This window comes from Emericellopsis atlantica (assembly GCF_019669845.1).
Source record: "Emericellopsis atlantica unplaced genomic scaffold F5Z01scaffold_19, whole genome shotgun sequence".
Taxonomy (NCBI): Eukaryota; Fungi; Ascomycota; class Sordariomycetes; order Hypocreales; family Bionectriaceae; genus Emericellopsis; species Emericellopsis atlantica.
In genome coordinates this window covers 269,324-284,590 of record NW_025764721.1, presented here as the reverse complement: position 1 = coordinate 284,590, position 15,267 = coordinate 269,324, and the positions used below count along the sequence as shown (strand labels likewise).

The following is a 15,267-nucleotide window of genomic DNA, read 5'->3' as shown; positions in this document are numbered from 1 at the left end:
GTTCAGGAGGCTAGTCGATTTTTCACCATAGTATCTACATGTATGTAAATCAGACTTCCAGTTCCAGTGATTTCCTTGGAGGTTCGTATATACTTGTCAGGAGTCGGCTACGTGCTGAGGCTCGGTTGAGACGTTGTCGCCTAGATTCACTCTTACTGTCTACCTTACCAGTGACTGTTTTCAGTAATAGTATCTACCTTAGTGACCGTCATTTTCTCCTCAGTAGAGGCGCTGTATCTTCTCGACACGCAAACGGCTGCTGGCCCCCTAACCCCTACGGTAAGTTTTCTTCGGCGGCAAAGCTGAATGGGGCTGGATGGATCCACCTAAATAATATCATGATAGATAGACGACATGGAGTCCATCCCAGGAGATAGACGAAGACCATCAATCACTTTCACGAATCCAAGACCGTACCGTTTGGTAGTAATTACGGTCCAACGAAACGTTGAGCCGGCATTTGCCGTCCAAGTATGCGCTTTCATTATGAGGTGAGATTGTGCGTGGCGGAGTGTGCGTGAGCGACTTGGGGTAATCACTACACTATTTACATGTACATGTAGTCTCGAGATGGACGTGGTTCAACGGTGGTTATGCTGGTGCAGCTGTGTTTGAGTGGATCCGCACGCGCAGGGCCCAAGGGCCAAGAGTCCAGACTCCATGTCCAGTCCAGAGTCCAAACTCCAGCGCACGCGGCCCTAGCCGCAAATGTGGTCTTTGAAGCGTGCGTGTGTGCAATTGGTGTTTGACACAGTTGGCAGTTGTTGATCTAATATCCCACCAGACTAGCCCGGAAACCCTTGTCCCACTTGAAAGTACATGGTATGCACGGTGATCATCTCGAGAGATGACGCCAGTCGCCGCCAGTCGCCTAACGTATTTGAATCATTTGGGGGGACTGCGCGCAGCTGTCGTGACTCAATGGTGCAAAGTTTGCCTTCGTGGGCGGAAAGACCACGTCAGGTATCTCGGTACCTTAGTGTGTTCATGTTGATTACGTGGCTCAGCTTAGTCCCAAACACGTGCTCCAGTCTGTGACCACTGGCCGCCCTAGTCCAGTCGGTACTTTAAACTTATTACTAGGTGAGCTAGGTTCACTTTCCGTTCACCGTGACCTGTCGAACATCGGATTAAACTCAGTTTCTTTCAACCCTCTATGGAGTACTTGCTTCCTCACTAAGTCCTGTTTTATCGCACTGTTCTTTCCCAACCAACCTTACATCATTTCGCTCATTGCTTCCTGTCCATCAGATCCTTTTGCGTCAAGTCAAAGAGGAAGGCGCCATGGATGCAAAGAAGGAAGAGGTGCGAAAACCCTGGGGCGTCGGGTCCACTGGGGCACTCAAAGACGAGAACATCCCACCGAGTGGCCGCGATTGCCATCAAATGTCGACTTTGGGCGCGCGCAACAAGCGGAAGGAGCTCCCCAGCCTCTGGAATTTTGCCCGGTGGAAATATGAATTGCTTGGAGATGAGCCCGAACCCGACACTCAGTTTGAGAGCCAAGCCATCAAAGCGTCTGGTGCGGAAATACCACATGAAAACAGCCGCCGCCATAGTCAGACCCCTGGTTCAAAACCTACTTCTGAGCACCATGTAAGCAGTGAAAAGTCCCCTACTTACACTCGAGTATCCCCATTCATACTCAGGTAGACGTCCACCAACGCCACTGCCACGGCTGCGTCCAAGACGGGCCCAAGTTCGGCCACTCGCTGTTTCGAGTGCAGCGAGTTCACACATGACGGGATCCTATCTGGGCTATTCGACCTCACGGACTACATCAAATGTCACGCCTGCAACGTGGAGCATCGCTCGGTGGAGTTCACACCGTCGCAACGAGATGCCACGGTAGGGCGCACCTGTATCGCACGACAAGGGTTTCGAACGCTCTGTCCACACTGGCGCATCAGCCTCAGTGACATACGGCTATGGCAGAGATACATGGACGACGATATTCCGGAGTCCTGCCCCCACATTACGCGCAGCCTTTTCGGTTTCATCACCGTCAAGTGCCCGCATGAGGCTCATAGTGATGACACCCCCGAATCACAACGCTGCCCATTCTCTGACCTCACGCTCGAGCTTTCTGAGGCCGTACGTACGATGTTCGTTACTGTCAAGTGGACCTCGTCTCTCAAACAAGGAGTCCGCAGCGAGGACAGGTTCGAAACTTGCAAGAAGATTATAGGGCAGCTCAACGAGCTATGCCCTGAGGCTTTTGGCCCGCCGATTATGACGCCGCGCCGCATCCAGTTGCTGACGCGCAATGACTTGAACAGTTCTGGCAAGCTCACAATCAATGTCGATCGGTGCCTCGACTTTGATTACATCGACCTTCTGACTCAGGGTCGTGGACCTCCTACGGTCAGCTACGTGAGCAAGATTCGGGTGCCCAAGTCTGCGGATGGCGATCAGACGGGCAACTCGTGGTCTGGCTATCTAGATCCAGAAAGTTATGGCCTCAGGGATGATAAGCTAGGCAAAGGCATCACCTGGTGCGATGACGTTGGTTGTGCGACGATGGGGGGAAGGCTACAGCGTGAGGTAATCGCTCGACGCATACGTCGGTGCGTCCACGAACGTCAATTCAGGCGAGACTACTTCCGCAAGAATCCCTCGCTGTTGGAGAACTTGCCAGAGATGACTTCCACGCTGCAGCAAGACTTTCGAGAGCAGTTTCATAGTGATGTAGAGAGCGCCTGGCAGACCGTCGGTGAGTGGATACGGCGAGGGTCGGAATGACATGCTCTGATTCGGACACCGCGATGCCGCGACGCGCCGCTACAGGCATGTACTAGTAACTGCGTCGGGTCTCAGTCCCGACTGTGGACGGTGTGGAATGGATATTTACTAATTACTCACTCTCCTGCATTTCTTCTGCAAACGCGATCCATTTATCCCCGATAACCCCCGCAAGCTGAAGGCTCCTTAGCACCCGATAGTCCAACCCTGGCAGTTCTCCGTCACCGATCGTTACATGTAGTTGGCGGCTTGTGGAGGAGGCTGGGCCTCGGCACATTGCTTTACAATCGCCTCAACTCCCTGATTGAGATACGCCAAAACGAACGAGGTGTAGTAGCTAGCGGTGCTGAGAAGATCAACATTGCGGGTGTGGGTGTAGGTCATGAATGCGGCATCACCCTTGAAGCTACGCGATTTGATATTGGCGCCACCCCTGACATGGATATTGCTCCGTAAGACACACTATCGCTGGCGAGTTTTCGAGTGTGTAAGCATAGGGACTACTTTGTACACAGACTATATCAATACTAAGTGAAGGTAGACTAGTGAGTCTAATTCTAGTATGTGAACTGAATCGTGTTTTGTTCTCTATTAGACCGATAGTAGTGACATAATTACGGATTCGACTTTAGGTGAACAACTAACATCCACATACTTACGCTAAATGAAGTTGACGCTCCAAAGACAATCCAATTATTATATTTCAGCATAAAATTAAGGTCGGGCTTTGTCTTATTCCTTCCTTGAAGCCTCGCGACGTGTCAACGCCAGATGCGCAATCTCGGTTCAGGGTAGTCAGTGCCATAACTACGACGCGTCGCGCTCCTGACCAAATTTGGACACGCTGTAATATACATATGTACATGATACGCACTTCTGGGAATTTAATACTACGTATTTATATTACTCCGTAATCACGCTCTACAAAATCCACGAAAGAGACGCGGCACAGAGCCACACGTAGCGGGGGGCCTAGAGTCCAGATTTGTTGATCTGCCAAGCACCGGTACGAAGTTGGTGCACGGGAGCACCCGTCGAGTTCATTTGTAAGCAGCTCGCAAGTTTTCTACTAATGATTATTCAAACAACCCAGATGAGAGCTTTAGCCGGCGCCAGGCACCACTAGACATGCCCAAGTGACGAGGGCAACCATATCCGCATGCCCAAACGATGGAAAAACCCTCAAGTGGATGGGCGTGATATTGGCCAACATACAACTCCGCCTGCCGACGGCATCGGGAACACGAAACTCGACATGGGGGTTTCAAGCATTATTTCGCGTGGGAAGATCGCTCTTTCTGATCCTCCAGGCCTCCTCGTGGCGTACACGAGCACATGCAGCCAAGTGAAGCCAAGGCAGGACTATAAATCGAATCACCAGCGCTGCGAGCACACAACAGACGCGACAAGCTCCAAATGCGGTTTCTGGCATCACTGACGTCATTTCCAATCAAACAAGCATGGGCGGCTGACAAGGCCGGGGAGGGCTTGCAAGCGTACAACCGTAAAAAGGGTCGTCTACATTTACAGCCAATAAGAAGGCTTTATAGGGACTAGAGCATCCTAAAACGACAAGGGGGGCAGTGGTGTCCCCCGTGATTCGTGATAGTTCTCAATTAAAGCCTCCGGTCACCGCGCTTCTTGCACGCGTCTTGATCCCCTTTTGTGCTATGAGTCTGGGCGGACCCCAAGCACTTAATCAGCAGACCAAAATCAGCCGTGCCAATTGATATGTTTTATGTCAAAACAAGTACGGAGTATTCATCGATTTGTTGCAGGATGAGGGTGGACGCCGGTTCCACCCAGAGGAAACGCTTATTTTAGTCTGAAGGATTCACGCCAGCAGCCAGCGGCCAGCCCCCAATCTGCAGTGACTGCGGCGTTCGTAAATGCATACGGAGCAGACCTTGAGATGCTCATCGCTGTCTGCGGCTTCGATCATCGGCACTATCTGGGCAATGCCCAACGAACAAGTCATGTTAGTCGTATCTCTGCTTAATTCTTCAACGGGTCTCGCTTGCACGAGCACACGTGCGGTGGCTGGGAGATTGGTCTCGGAGGAAGTGGCTGCTAGGTGCATCCCTGCCTGATATACTGGACTCGGAGCAGCAATCTTGCCATAGGTATGTACGGAGTATCATGTATCGCAGATAGGCTATGAAGAAAATCATACAATCTTGCTGCAAAAATGAACATGAAGCATCTCGCACGTTGACAGTAATAGCCAAGTTAAGGCTGAGGATGAGGTGAGGCTTACCAGGCGGTAGAAAGACCCACTTGCCACAAACGAACTAGCTTCATGTCGTCGATCGTAGATCTTGGATTTCTGATGTTGGAGAACAGCCAGACTCAGCATCCTTCCTCCATCCATCATCGCGCGCGTTCAGCTATTACCACGCTCCAAGAAAACGCCCGTCGAGTGCCAGCTCTACCAGGCCAGTGTCTGGGTGGCCGAGAATCCCATGCAAGCCCACCCAAAGCCCATGGAGGATCCAGGGGAAACAGAGTGCCCAACACGCTGTGTGCGCTTCATGATCCTATTCTGGATACCACATCCAGAGGCTCACTGCGAACATGCCATCTAGGATCTTACGGCATGTTCCACCCCGGCTCCTTTCAGTGAAGGCTGGTCAAGCATGGTGGTGGCCTGCACGGTATCTGTACATGTAAGCTGTAGATTGTTGGAGCGTTTACTCACGGACAGAAACGCGTCTGTGTCGTGAAGCTATCCTCACTTGGCACTCTCTTTCCCTCTTGTGAATCTGCACCGCAGATAGAATTGCTGTGATCTCTCATTGCTCATTGAGTCCTTACCCGACCCGAAGGACGCGTGATACACTCTTACTACGCTGCCTTTTCTACTGACCAAAGACGACGACTCTTGTAGTACCCTCCGTTTGCCGCATCGACCGCAAAGGAGGTTCGCATGTTCGCCTTGCGCTTGATCAACGACGCTTATAACGATCTCCGTCTTTGAGACTCTGTGCGATACCGACACGTGCGAATTCAGCAACCACGACAGAAATTGCGACGCGCTACACCGATAACCTCCCCTTGCGAAACATCATTTTTTAAATCACCGACCTCATTCTTGTTGCTGCTGGCGCCATGGCTACGCAGCAGGTTCCGTCTGCACCCGCCACGCAGCGAGGGACCCCCAATGCGACAACCACAACGCCGAGTCATGCTTCGGCCCAGGACCTCGAGCAAGCTCTTGCCTGGAACGATGGCAACGCCCCCGAAATCATCGATGCCTGTGTTCATCAATTAGTCGAGAACCAGGCGCGCATTCGCCCACATGCTCCAGCTGTCCATGCCTGGGATCGCCAATTCACCTACAGTGAGCTGAACTCGGCAGCCAACCGCTTGGCGCACCATCTTGTGGAAGAGCAGGGCGTCGGGCTGGAAGACATCATTCACGTCTGCTTTGACAAGTCGGCATGGTATTTTGTCGCCATCCTCGCCATCAACAAGGCGGGTGCGACGTGGGCACCCATTGACCCATCACACCCTCTCGAGCGGAACCAGTCCGTGGTCTCGCAGACACGCTCGAAACTCATCATCACATCGCCAACCCATGCCGAGCTCGGAGGTAAGTTGGTTGGAAAAGTCGTTGAGCTCACACCACGACTGGATGTACACTTGGCTCGCAACAAGCCCGAGTCCAGCAACGCTGCGCCCGCGAGTGATGTTGGCCCCCGTAACGCCGTCTATATCCTATTCACCTCTGGCAGCACAGGCGTCCCCAAGGGATTCGTCATGGAGCATGGCTCCGTATGTACCTCACAAACAGCAATCGCACGAAGACTCGGGTTGTCGGTCGACGTGCGCATATTACAATTCGCGACATTCGTCTTTGACTTATCTATTGGCGAGATTATCGGGCCCCTGATTTCCGGCGCCTGTATCTGCGTCCCCAGCGAGGAGGACCGAATGAACGCCCTGCCCGAATTTATCCGCGAGAAACGAATCAACTGGGCCTATTTTACACCTGCGTTCACCCGTACATTGCGACCCCAGGATTTCCCCGAACTCGAGCTTCTCCTGCTGGCAGGCGAAGCTGTTGGTCGGGACGTGCTGGAAGCATGGTATGGCAACGTACGCTTAATCAACGGATGGGGACCTGCAGAGACATGCTGCTTCTCGACTCTCCATGAGTGGAAATCAAAGGACGAGTCCCCGTTGACGGTGGGGCGACCTGTTGGTGGTCTTTGCTGGATTGTCGACCCGGAAGACCCTAGCAGATTGATGCCCATTGGGGAGGAAGGCGAGGTCGTGATCCAGGGACCGACTATCCTAAGGGAATACCTCGCCGACAAGGAGAAGACCGAGAAATCCATGGTTAGGACTCTTCCAGGGTGGGCACCCATGCGAGAGTCCTCGCACTATAGCCGCTTCTACAAATCGGGTGATTTAGCTGTGTATAACAGCGACGGCACGATCAAATTTGCGAGTCGTAAAGACACCCAGGTCAAGATTCGCGGTCTACGTGTGGAATTGGGAGAAATCGAGCATCATATCCGTTCGTTGCTCCCCGGAGTGCGTCAGGTGGCTGTGGACGTACTCAAGACTCAGACGAGCGCCAACCTCGTTACCTTTTTCAGCTTCACTGACGAGTCACGACCGAGCAGCGAAATGTACGATGAAAACGCTGACAATTTATTCCTTTCTCTTTCCGAGGAGCGCCGCGCGCAGCTCGCCGACATGGTGGGCCAGCTTGCCTCCAAGTTACCAAGCTATATGATACCCACCATGTTTATTCCTTGCCGCTTCATGCCTTTTATTACCTCGACCAAGTTAGACCGCAAGGGCCTCCAGGCCAAGACTGCGTCCTTGGCCAAAGATGTGCTTGCCGCCTACACCCTGCAAGCCTCGAGCGCCTCCAAGGCTGCGCCGGAGACCGATTTGGAGGAGCGTCTGCAGAAGATCTGGGCCGGCGTTTTGAATGTCCCCGCTGAGACGGTTGGACGCGACGATAATTTTGTGCGCATGGGCGGAGACTCGATTGCTGCGATCAGGCTTGTCAATAATGCGCGTGCCGAAGGGATCCTCTTGCAGGTCAAGAAGATCTTTGAAGAGCCGCGACTTTCGGGCATGGCTGCCATGGCAGTTGAGGTGGATGTCGACGATGCGGCCGAGACTGAAGATTCGGCCATTGCGCCTTTCAGCTTACTGCCAAAATCCCTTCGCGAGCTCGCGCGCAGTGACGATGTGCGCCAGCAATGCAACTTGTCGCGGGACCAGGTCGTGGAAGACGCCTACCCATGTTCTCCTTTGCAAGAAGGTTTGATGGCTCTGGCTGTCAAAAACCCAGGATCATATATTGCCAAGTGGATCTACCGGCTGCAGAAGGATGTGGACGTGCGTCGCTTCAAGATTGCTTGGGAGCGTACGGTGGAAGCCTGCACAAACCTGCGGACGAGGATCATACAGATGCAAGGTTCGACCACGCAAGTTGTTGTCAAAAACGACTTCTCGTGGGAACCTACAGATGGCATGACCCTCCGCGCGTTTGTCAAGAGCACAGAGTCTATCACTATGGGCTTTGGCTCGAGGCTCAACCGCCATGCACTTGTTCGTGGATCTGACGGCGAGCACTACTTTATCTGGGTCGGTCACCATACGGTATATGACGGGTGGACCATCAGCCTTCTCCTGAACACATTCAAGGATGCCTATAACGCCACATCCGACACCGCCTTGGCTCCCTATGCGTCGTTCATCAACTATGTCAAGACACTCGATCCTGCAGAGACCATGGAGTACTGGCGCCAACAACTCCACGGTGCCAACCGCGCGGCTTTCCCTCCTAACCCCAAGCCCACAGACCATTCTGCGGACGCAAATGCTCTGACAAAGACGTACAGCAAGCGGATCGACTTCCCAGACCTCGACGACGACTCGATCACCAAGGCCACGGTGCTACGTGCAGCTTGGGCTCTACTGATCTCGAGGTATTCCGATTCGGAAGATATCACTTTTGGATCGACTGTTTCAGGTCGCCAGGCACCGATCACTGGCATTGAAAACATGCCCGGACCTGCCATTGCAACAGTCCCCGTGCGTGTGACAGTCGACCAGACCCAGCCCACCGCCAATTTCCTCGTCGGCATCCAAGAGCAAGCCCTCGACATGGTTGCGTACGAGCAATATGGTCTCCAGAATATCGCCAAGGTCAGCAGCGACGCTCGTGACGCGTGCGACTTCTCGTCTCTCCTCGTTCTGCAGCCTATGAAGTACCTGACCGGCGTCGCTGAGGAGCTGCTGGAGCAGTGCAGTGCCGAAGGCCGCAAGATCGAGGAGCTGCCCGAAGGCTACTTCAACTATCCATTGGTCGGACAGTGCTACGTATACGACGACTACGTGAATCTTGCTTTGACGTACAAGTCGGACGTCCTGAGCGAGTCGACTCTTCAGGCATTGGCTAGCCAATACGGCAACGTTGTCGAACAGCTCCTCCTGCAAAGGGAGGCCACGCTGGGTGACGTTGCTGTGGCTGGCCAGTGGGATCTGGAGACGTCGTATCGCTTCAACTCGGTTGTCCCCGACGTCGTTAGCTCAACGCTTCACGAGATGATTGAGGAGCAAGCGCGTGTGCGTCCCGAGGCGCCGGCTATTGTGGCTTGGGATCTCGAGCTGTCTTATGCCGACTACAATCGCGCTGCCAATAGGCTGGCTAACCTTCTGGTGGACGAGTATGGCGTCAAAAAAGGCGATTTGATCCATGTCTGCTTCGAGAAGTCGGCCTGGCACTTTGTCGCGATTCTGGCTATCATGAAGGCGGGCGCCGCGTGGGTACCCCTCGACGCCGGTCATCCTGCTCAACGTCAGCAACAAGTTATTTCACAAACGGGTGCTTCCCTAGCCCTGACTTCGGCGAGCAATGCGCCCATCTGCGAGGGCTTGGTCAAGGACGTTCTTCAAGTGCATGCTGAGCTCGACCAACAGCTCAGGTCTTCCAGGTCAGATGCCAACCTCACGGGCAAAGCGTCCCCTGGAGAGGCTGCGTACGTCCTCTTCACATCTGGAAGTACAGGAACCCCTAAAGGCCTCGTTATGGAACATGGATCGGTTTGCAGCAGCGCCACAGCTATTGGTCAACGCCTCGGTCTCTCGCCAAGCGTCCGCATGCTTCAATTTGCCGCCTTTGTCTTCGACCTCTCTATCGGCGAAATCTTTGGTCCGTTGACGCATGGCGGTTCTATTATCATTCCGTCAGAGGAGATCAGGATGAACGGCATCAAACAATTCATCAATGAGATGCAGGTTAACTGGTCCTACCTAACCCCCTCATTTGCCAGGACCCTTCGACCCGACGAGGTTCCTACCCTCGAGTTGTTGCTATTCGCCGGTGAGGCCGTTCCTCGCGATGTTTTCGACAAATGGTTCGGCAAGGTGCGATTGATCAACGGCTGGGGCCCAGCCGAGACCTGTTGCTTTAGCACGTTGCATGAGTGGCAGTCGGCTGACGAGTCCCCCTTGAACGTTGGACGCCCCGTGGGCTCTCTCTGTTGGATCGTTGACCCCCAGAACCCGAACCGCATAGCACCCATAGGCACCCTGGGCGAGGTTATGATTCAAGGTCCAACCTTGCTTCGTGAGTATCTGGCCGATAAGACCAAGACGGATGCTGCGTCTGTCTACGAGCTGCCTGAGTGGACGCCTCGTCGTACCGATGCTTCGTTCAAGCGCTTCTTCAAGTCAGGTGACCTTTGCAGCTATAATCCTGATGGCACCATTGAATTCTCTTCACGAAAGGACACGCAGGTCAAGATTCGAGGTCTTCGCGTGGAATTAGGCGAAGTTGAGCATCACATTCGGGCCAACCTCACCTCGGCTCGCCAGGTCGCTGTAGATGTGTTCCGCACCGAAGCTGGCGCTAATCTCGTCACTTATTTCTGTCTCAACGATGAGTCTAAGACTGCTGGTGCCGACGACCAGGTCTTCCTCCCCTTGAGCTCGGATATGCAGACCGAACTGAGCGCCATGGTGAGCGAGCTTAGTGTTCACCTGCCGCGCTATATGATCCCGACGCTTTTCATCAATTGTCGATTCATGCCCTTCATCACATCGACCAAATTGGACCGCAAGGGCTTGCAACAACGCACTGCCGCGTTAATACAGGACGAGCTGGCACAGTATGCGTTGGTGGATAGCGAGAAGAGACCCCCGGAAACCGACATGGAATACAGGATGCAGAAGATTTGGGCGCGGACGTTGAAGCTGGCACCCGAGACGATAGGTCGCGATGACAGCTTCCTTCGTATCGGTGGTGATTCGATTGCAGCGATCCACTTGGTGACGGCTGCTCGCGAGGACAAGCTGCTCCTGACGGTCAAGGACATCTTTGATGATCCCCGCCTTTCGAGCGTCGCCGCCAAGTGTGAGTTTGCTGACGATGATGCGCCTGACTACACGGATGTGTCTGAATTTTCCCTCCTCGACCAGTCTCGTCGCGAGCTTGTGGTCAATGAGACTCGCAAACAGTGCGGCCTGACAACGCAGCAGGTTGTTGATGCTTACCCCTGCACAGCACTGCAGGAGGGTCTGATGGCTCTATCCATGAAGCAGCCTGGTTCCTACATTGCGAAGTGGGTTTATCGCATTGGTGACGAGGTTGAGACATCCGCCTTCAAGACTGCCTGGGAGACGACTGTGGCGACCTCGCCAAACCTGCGAACAAGGATGGTGACAGTGCAAGGCAAAACTATCCAGTCAATCGTAACGGACGATGTGGAGTGGGAGAACACGGACGGCTTGACACTGTCCGCCTTCCTGGAGGCTGCCCAAGGCATCAAGATGACCTTTGGGTCCCGACTCAGCCGTTACGGTCTTGTTGTGGAAGGCGATTCGCGATACTTTGTCTGGATTGCTCACCACGCTATCTATGATGGCTGGACCATGCGGCTGATGCTCAGTACACTCGCCGACGTTTACCAAGGCTATGAATCCTTGGAGCTGAAGCCTTACGCGAGCTTCATCAACTACGTGCAGAGTATTAACCCAAAGGACGCAGTAAGCTTCTGGCGTAACCAACTTGAGGACGCAAGGCGAGCCACCTTTCCTCCGACTGCCAAGACAGCTGGTGCGCCCTCTTCCTTGGGCGACAAGGTCATCCGCCTCATGCGCAACCGGATCGAGTTTCCCAATACCGATACCTCCATCACCAAAGCCACGATCATCCGGGCCGCCTGGGCCATTGTGCTGGCGCGCTACTGCGATACCGATGATGTGACCTTTGGCACAACGGTCTCTGGTCGTCACGCCCCTGTTCCGAACCTGGGTGAGATGCCCGGACCGATGGTAGCTACTGTTCCCGTCAGAGTGCGCTTGGACCGTGATCAGCGCATCTCCACGTATCTACACCGCATTCAGACGCAGGCGTCGGAGATGATTGCCTATGAGCAATTCGGCATGCAGCATATCGGGAAGATCAGCCCGGAAGCCGAGGAGGCTTGCGACTTCTCTTCGTTACTGGTTGTCCAACCTTTCCAGCAGATGGCTGCCGTCGGCGCGCATTCCGACGCCATCCTCGAGATGGATTCGTCTGCTCAGCACGGCACTGAAGATACCCTTGAGGGTTATTTTTCGTACCCCTTGGTTTTACAGGGTGAGGTCTCAGATGATCACGTGGACCTTGTGCTCACGTATGACTCTGAAATTCTCCAAGAAGTGCAAATGACCCAGCTGTCACATCATTTTGAGCATGTTGTGCAACAGCTGTTGGCTCAGGATAACACTTGTATCTCTGAGATTTCCGTGGCTGCACCCTGGGACCTTGAGAAGGCCTTCACATACAATGACGAAGAGCCCGAGCTTGTTGAATCGACCCTCCACGACCAAATTGCGCTCCAAGCTAAAAAACGCCCCGACGCACCAGCTATCGATGCGTGGGACAAGAAACTTACGTACAAGGAGTTCAACGCTGCGGCCGACCGCCTAGCCAGTTTCCTTCTGGAGGAATACCGCGTCGAGGATGGGGATCTCGTACACGTTTGTTTCGAGAAGTCAGCGTGGCACTTTGTTGCCATCCTGGCCATCATGAAGGTCGGAGCGGCTTGGGTTCCCTTGGATCCTGGTCACCCGACTGAGCGACAACGCCAAGTCACCGGCCAGACCAAGGCGAAGCTCGCGCTTGTTTCCCCCGGAAACGCTCCAATGGCCAAGGAGTTGCTTGCGCAGGTTTTGGAAGTGACGCCTGAGCTTGATCAGGAACTCGCCAACAAGTTTACACAGGGACCCAACGTCCAGACTTCCCCTCGCAACGCTGCCTACGTGCTGTTCACGTCCGGGTCAACAGGTACGCCCAAGGGTCTTGTCATGGAGCACGGATCTGTCAGCACCTCTGCTCGTGCTATCGGGAAGAGGCTTGGTCTGGATTCTACGGTCAGAATGCTGCAGTTCGCCGCCTTCGTGTTCGACCTTTCTATTGGCGAAATCTTCGGACCGCTTACCCACGGTGGCTGTCTCTGCATCCCTTCGGATCACGATCGGCTCAATAACTTAACCGGCTACATTCGCAATATTCAGGTCAACTGGTCGTATTTGACCCCTGCCTTTGCGCGAACTATCAAGCCCGAAGATGTTCCTTCTTTGGAGCTGTTGCTTTTTGCCGGCGAGGCTGTCCCTCGTGACGTCTTCGAACAGTGGTTCGGAAAGGTCCGCTTGGTTAACGGTTGGGGTCCAGCCGAGACTTGCTGCTTCAGCACCCTTCACGAATGGAAGTCTGTCACAGAAAGCCCCCTAACCGTTGGAAAACCCGTCGGGGGCTTCTGCTGGATTGTCGACCCTAACGACCCTCAAAAGCTCGCTCCTATCGGCACGCTTGGCGAAGTTGTCATCCAAGGTCCTACCATCCTGCGCGAGTACCTCGCTGACAAGGCCAAAACCGACGCCGCAACGGTTTATAGCCTTCCCGAATGGGCGCCGAAGCGCGAGACAGGCACCCATGCTTATGGACGCTTCTTTAAATCCGGCGACTTGTGCAGCTACAACGCGGACGGAACTATCGAGTTCTCCACGCGTAAGGATACACAGGTCAAGATTCGTGGTCTCCGGGTTGAATTGGGCGAAGTTGAGCATCACATCCAGACGAACTTGGAGGGCGCGCGTCAGGTTGCCGTGGACGTCCTAAAGACTGAGACTGGAACCAACCTAGTGGCATACTTCTGCTTCACAGACGATTCCAAGACAGCCGGTGCGACAAGTGGCGATGCCGAGGGGCCCTTCATGCCCCTTAGCCCCTACCTACAGAATCAACTAACGGCTATGGTGGGAGCACTGTCAATTTCTCTGCCTCGTTACATGATCCCTACCCTCTATATCCCCTGCTCATACATGCCATTCATTACGTCCACCAAGCTTGATCGCAAGGGTCTTCGTGCTCTCACCGCTGGCCTTGGCCAAGAGGAACTCGCCACCTATGCCCTCCAGGATAGCGAGAAGAGGGCGCCCGAGACGCCGATGGAAGAGCGTCTCCAAACCGTTTGGGCTGAAATTCTCAATCGTGCAAAGGAGTGTATCGGCCGTGACGATAGCTTCCTCCGTATCGGCGGAGATTCGGTGGCCGCTATCCATTTGATCACCACCTGCAGGAACGAGGGCATCCAGCTCAGCGTCAAGGATATCTTTGATGACCCTCGTCTGTTTGCGGTGGCCTCCAAGGCTGTCGAGATGGATACATCCGCTGTGGACACCAAGATCGAGCCTTTCAGCCTTCTCGACCCGAGTGCGCACCACTTCGTCATGAACAAGGCCATTCAAGAGCAATGCGGCCTTGAAGCAACTCAAGTCATGGATGCGTACCCTTGCACACCCCTACAGGATGGCCTTATTGCGCTATCTGCCAAGCAACCTGGGTCGTACATTACCAAGTATTTCTTCAAGATCCCCAGCGGCATTGACTTGGACCGATTTAAGTCGTCATGGGAGAAGACCGTCGACCTTTGCGACAACCTGCACACTCGGATTGTGACGACAGGCCACGCCTCCGTGCAGGTCGTTGTCAAGGACGAGAAGTCATGGGAAAACACTGAGGGCACGAGTGTCGATGAATTCATCGCTGCCACAAAGAGCTACGAGATGACCTATGGCTCACGCCTCTGCCGCTTTGCCCTCATTAACCAACCCAATGGCGAGAATTTCTTCGTATGGGTCATCCATCATTCCGTCATTGACGGCTGGGCTCTACAGCTCATCCAGCAGGTCGTCCACGACATATACTGGGAGAACGAAACACCCGTTGTTGAGCCCTACTCTGGCTTTGTCAAGTATACGGAAAGCATCGAACCTCAAGCTGCCGGTAACTACTGGAAAGTTCAGTTGGATGGCGCTACCAAACCGTCATTCCCATCTACGTCCGGCGTCAATCCCGAAGCTGAGATCCAGGTCGCGACCAAGAAGATTGGTATGCCCCTTGAGATGAACTCTTCCATCACCAAGGCCTCTGTTCTGCGCGCCGCCTGGTCGATCGTATTGGCGCGTCACAACGGTGGTGACGATATCACCTTTGGCGCAACCGTCTCT

At 54.0% G+C, this 15,267-nt stretch overlaps 2 protein-coding genes across 2 annotated transcripts in view; both read left to right on the top strand.

Annotated features, from left to right (window-relative positions):
• Window positions 1–1,077: 1,077 nt before the first annotated feature.
• F5Z01DRAFT_659559 (uncharacterized protein) lies at window positions 1,078–3,052 on the top strand. Its single transcript, XM_046263781.1, has 2 exons — window positions 1,078–1,596; window positions 1,654–3,052. Exons 1-2 carry the CDS (start codon window positions 1,285–1,287, stop codon window positions 2,740–2,742), a joined length of 1,401 nt encoding a protein of 466 aa, XP_046116751.1. The 5' UTR covers window positions 1,078–1,284; the 3' UTR covers window positions 2,743–3,052.
• A 4,463-nt stretch (window positions 3,053–7,515) lies between these two features.
• Window positions 7,516–15,267, top strand: part of F5Z01DRAFT_726188 (uncharacterized protein) — a gene marked incomplete at its 5' end in the record, with an annotated part of 44,070 nt that continues 36,318 nt past the window's right edge. Inside the window, one exon of the mRNA XM_046266652.1 lies at window positions 7,516–15,098. Within this exon, the coding sequence (XP_046116750.1) occupies window positions 7,516–15,098 (7,583 nt within the window). The remainder of the gene's footprint in view (window positions 15,099–15,267) is intronic.

Bases quoted from the DNA above. Each gene is read 5' to 3' on its own strand.
- F5Z01DRAFT_659559 (XM_046263781.1), top strand. From the start codon at position 1,285: ATGGATGCAAAGAAGGAAGAGGTGCGAAAACCCTGGGGCGTCGGGTCC. The intron at 1,597-1,653 runs GTAAGCAGTGAA...ATACTCAGGTAG, and splicing joins AACCTACTTCTGAGCACCAT to ACGTCCACCAACGCCACTGC.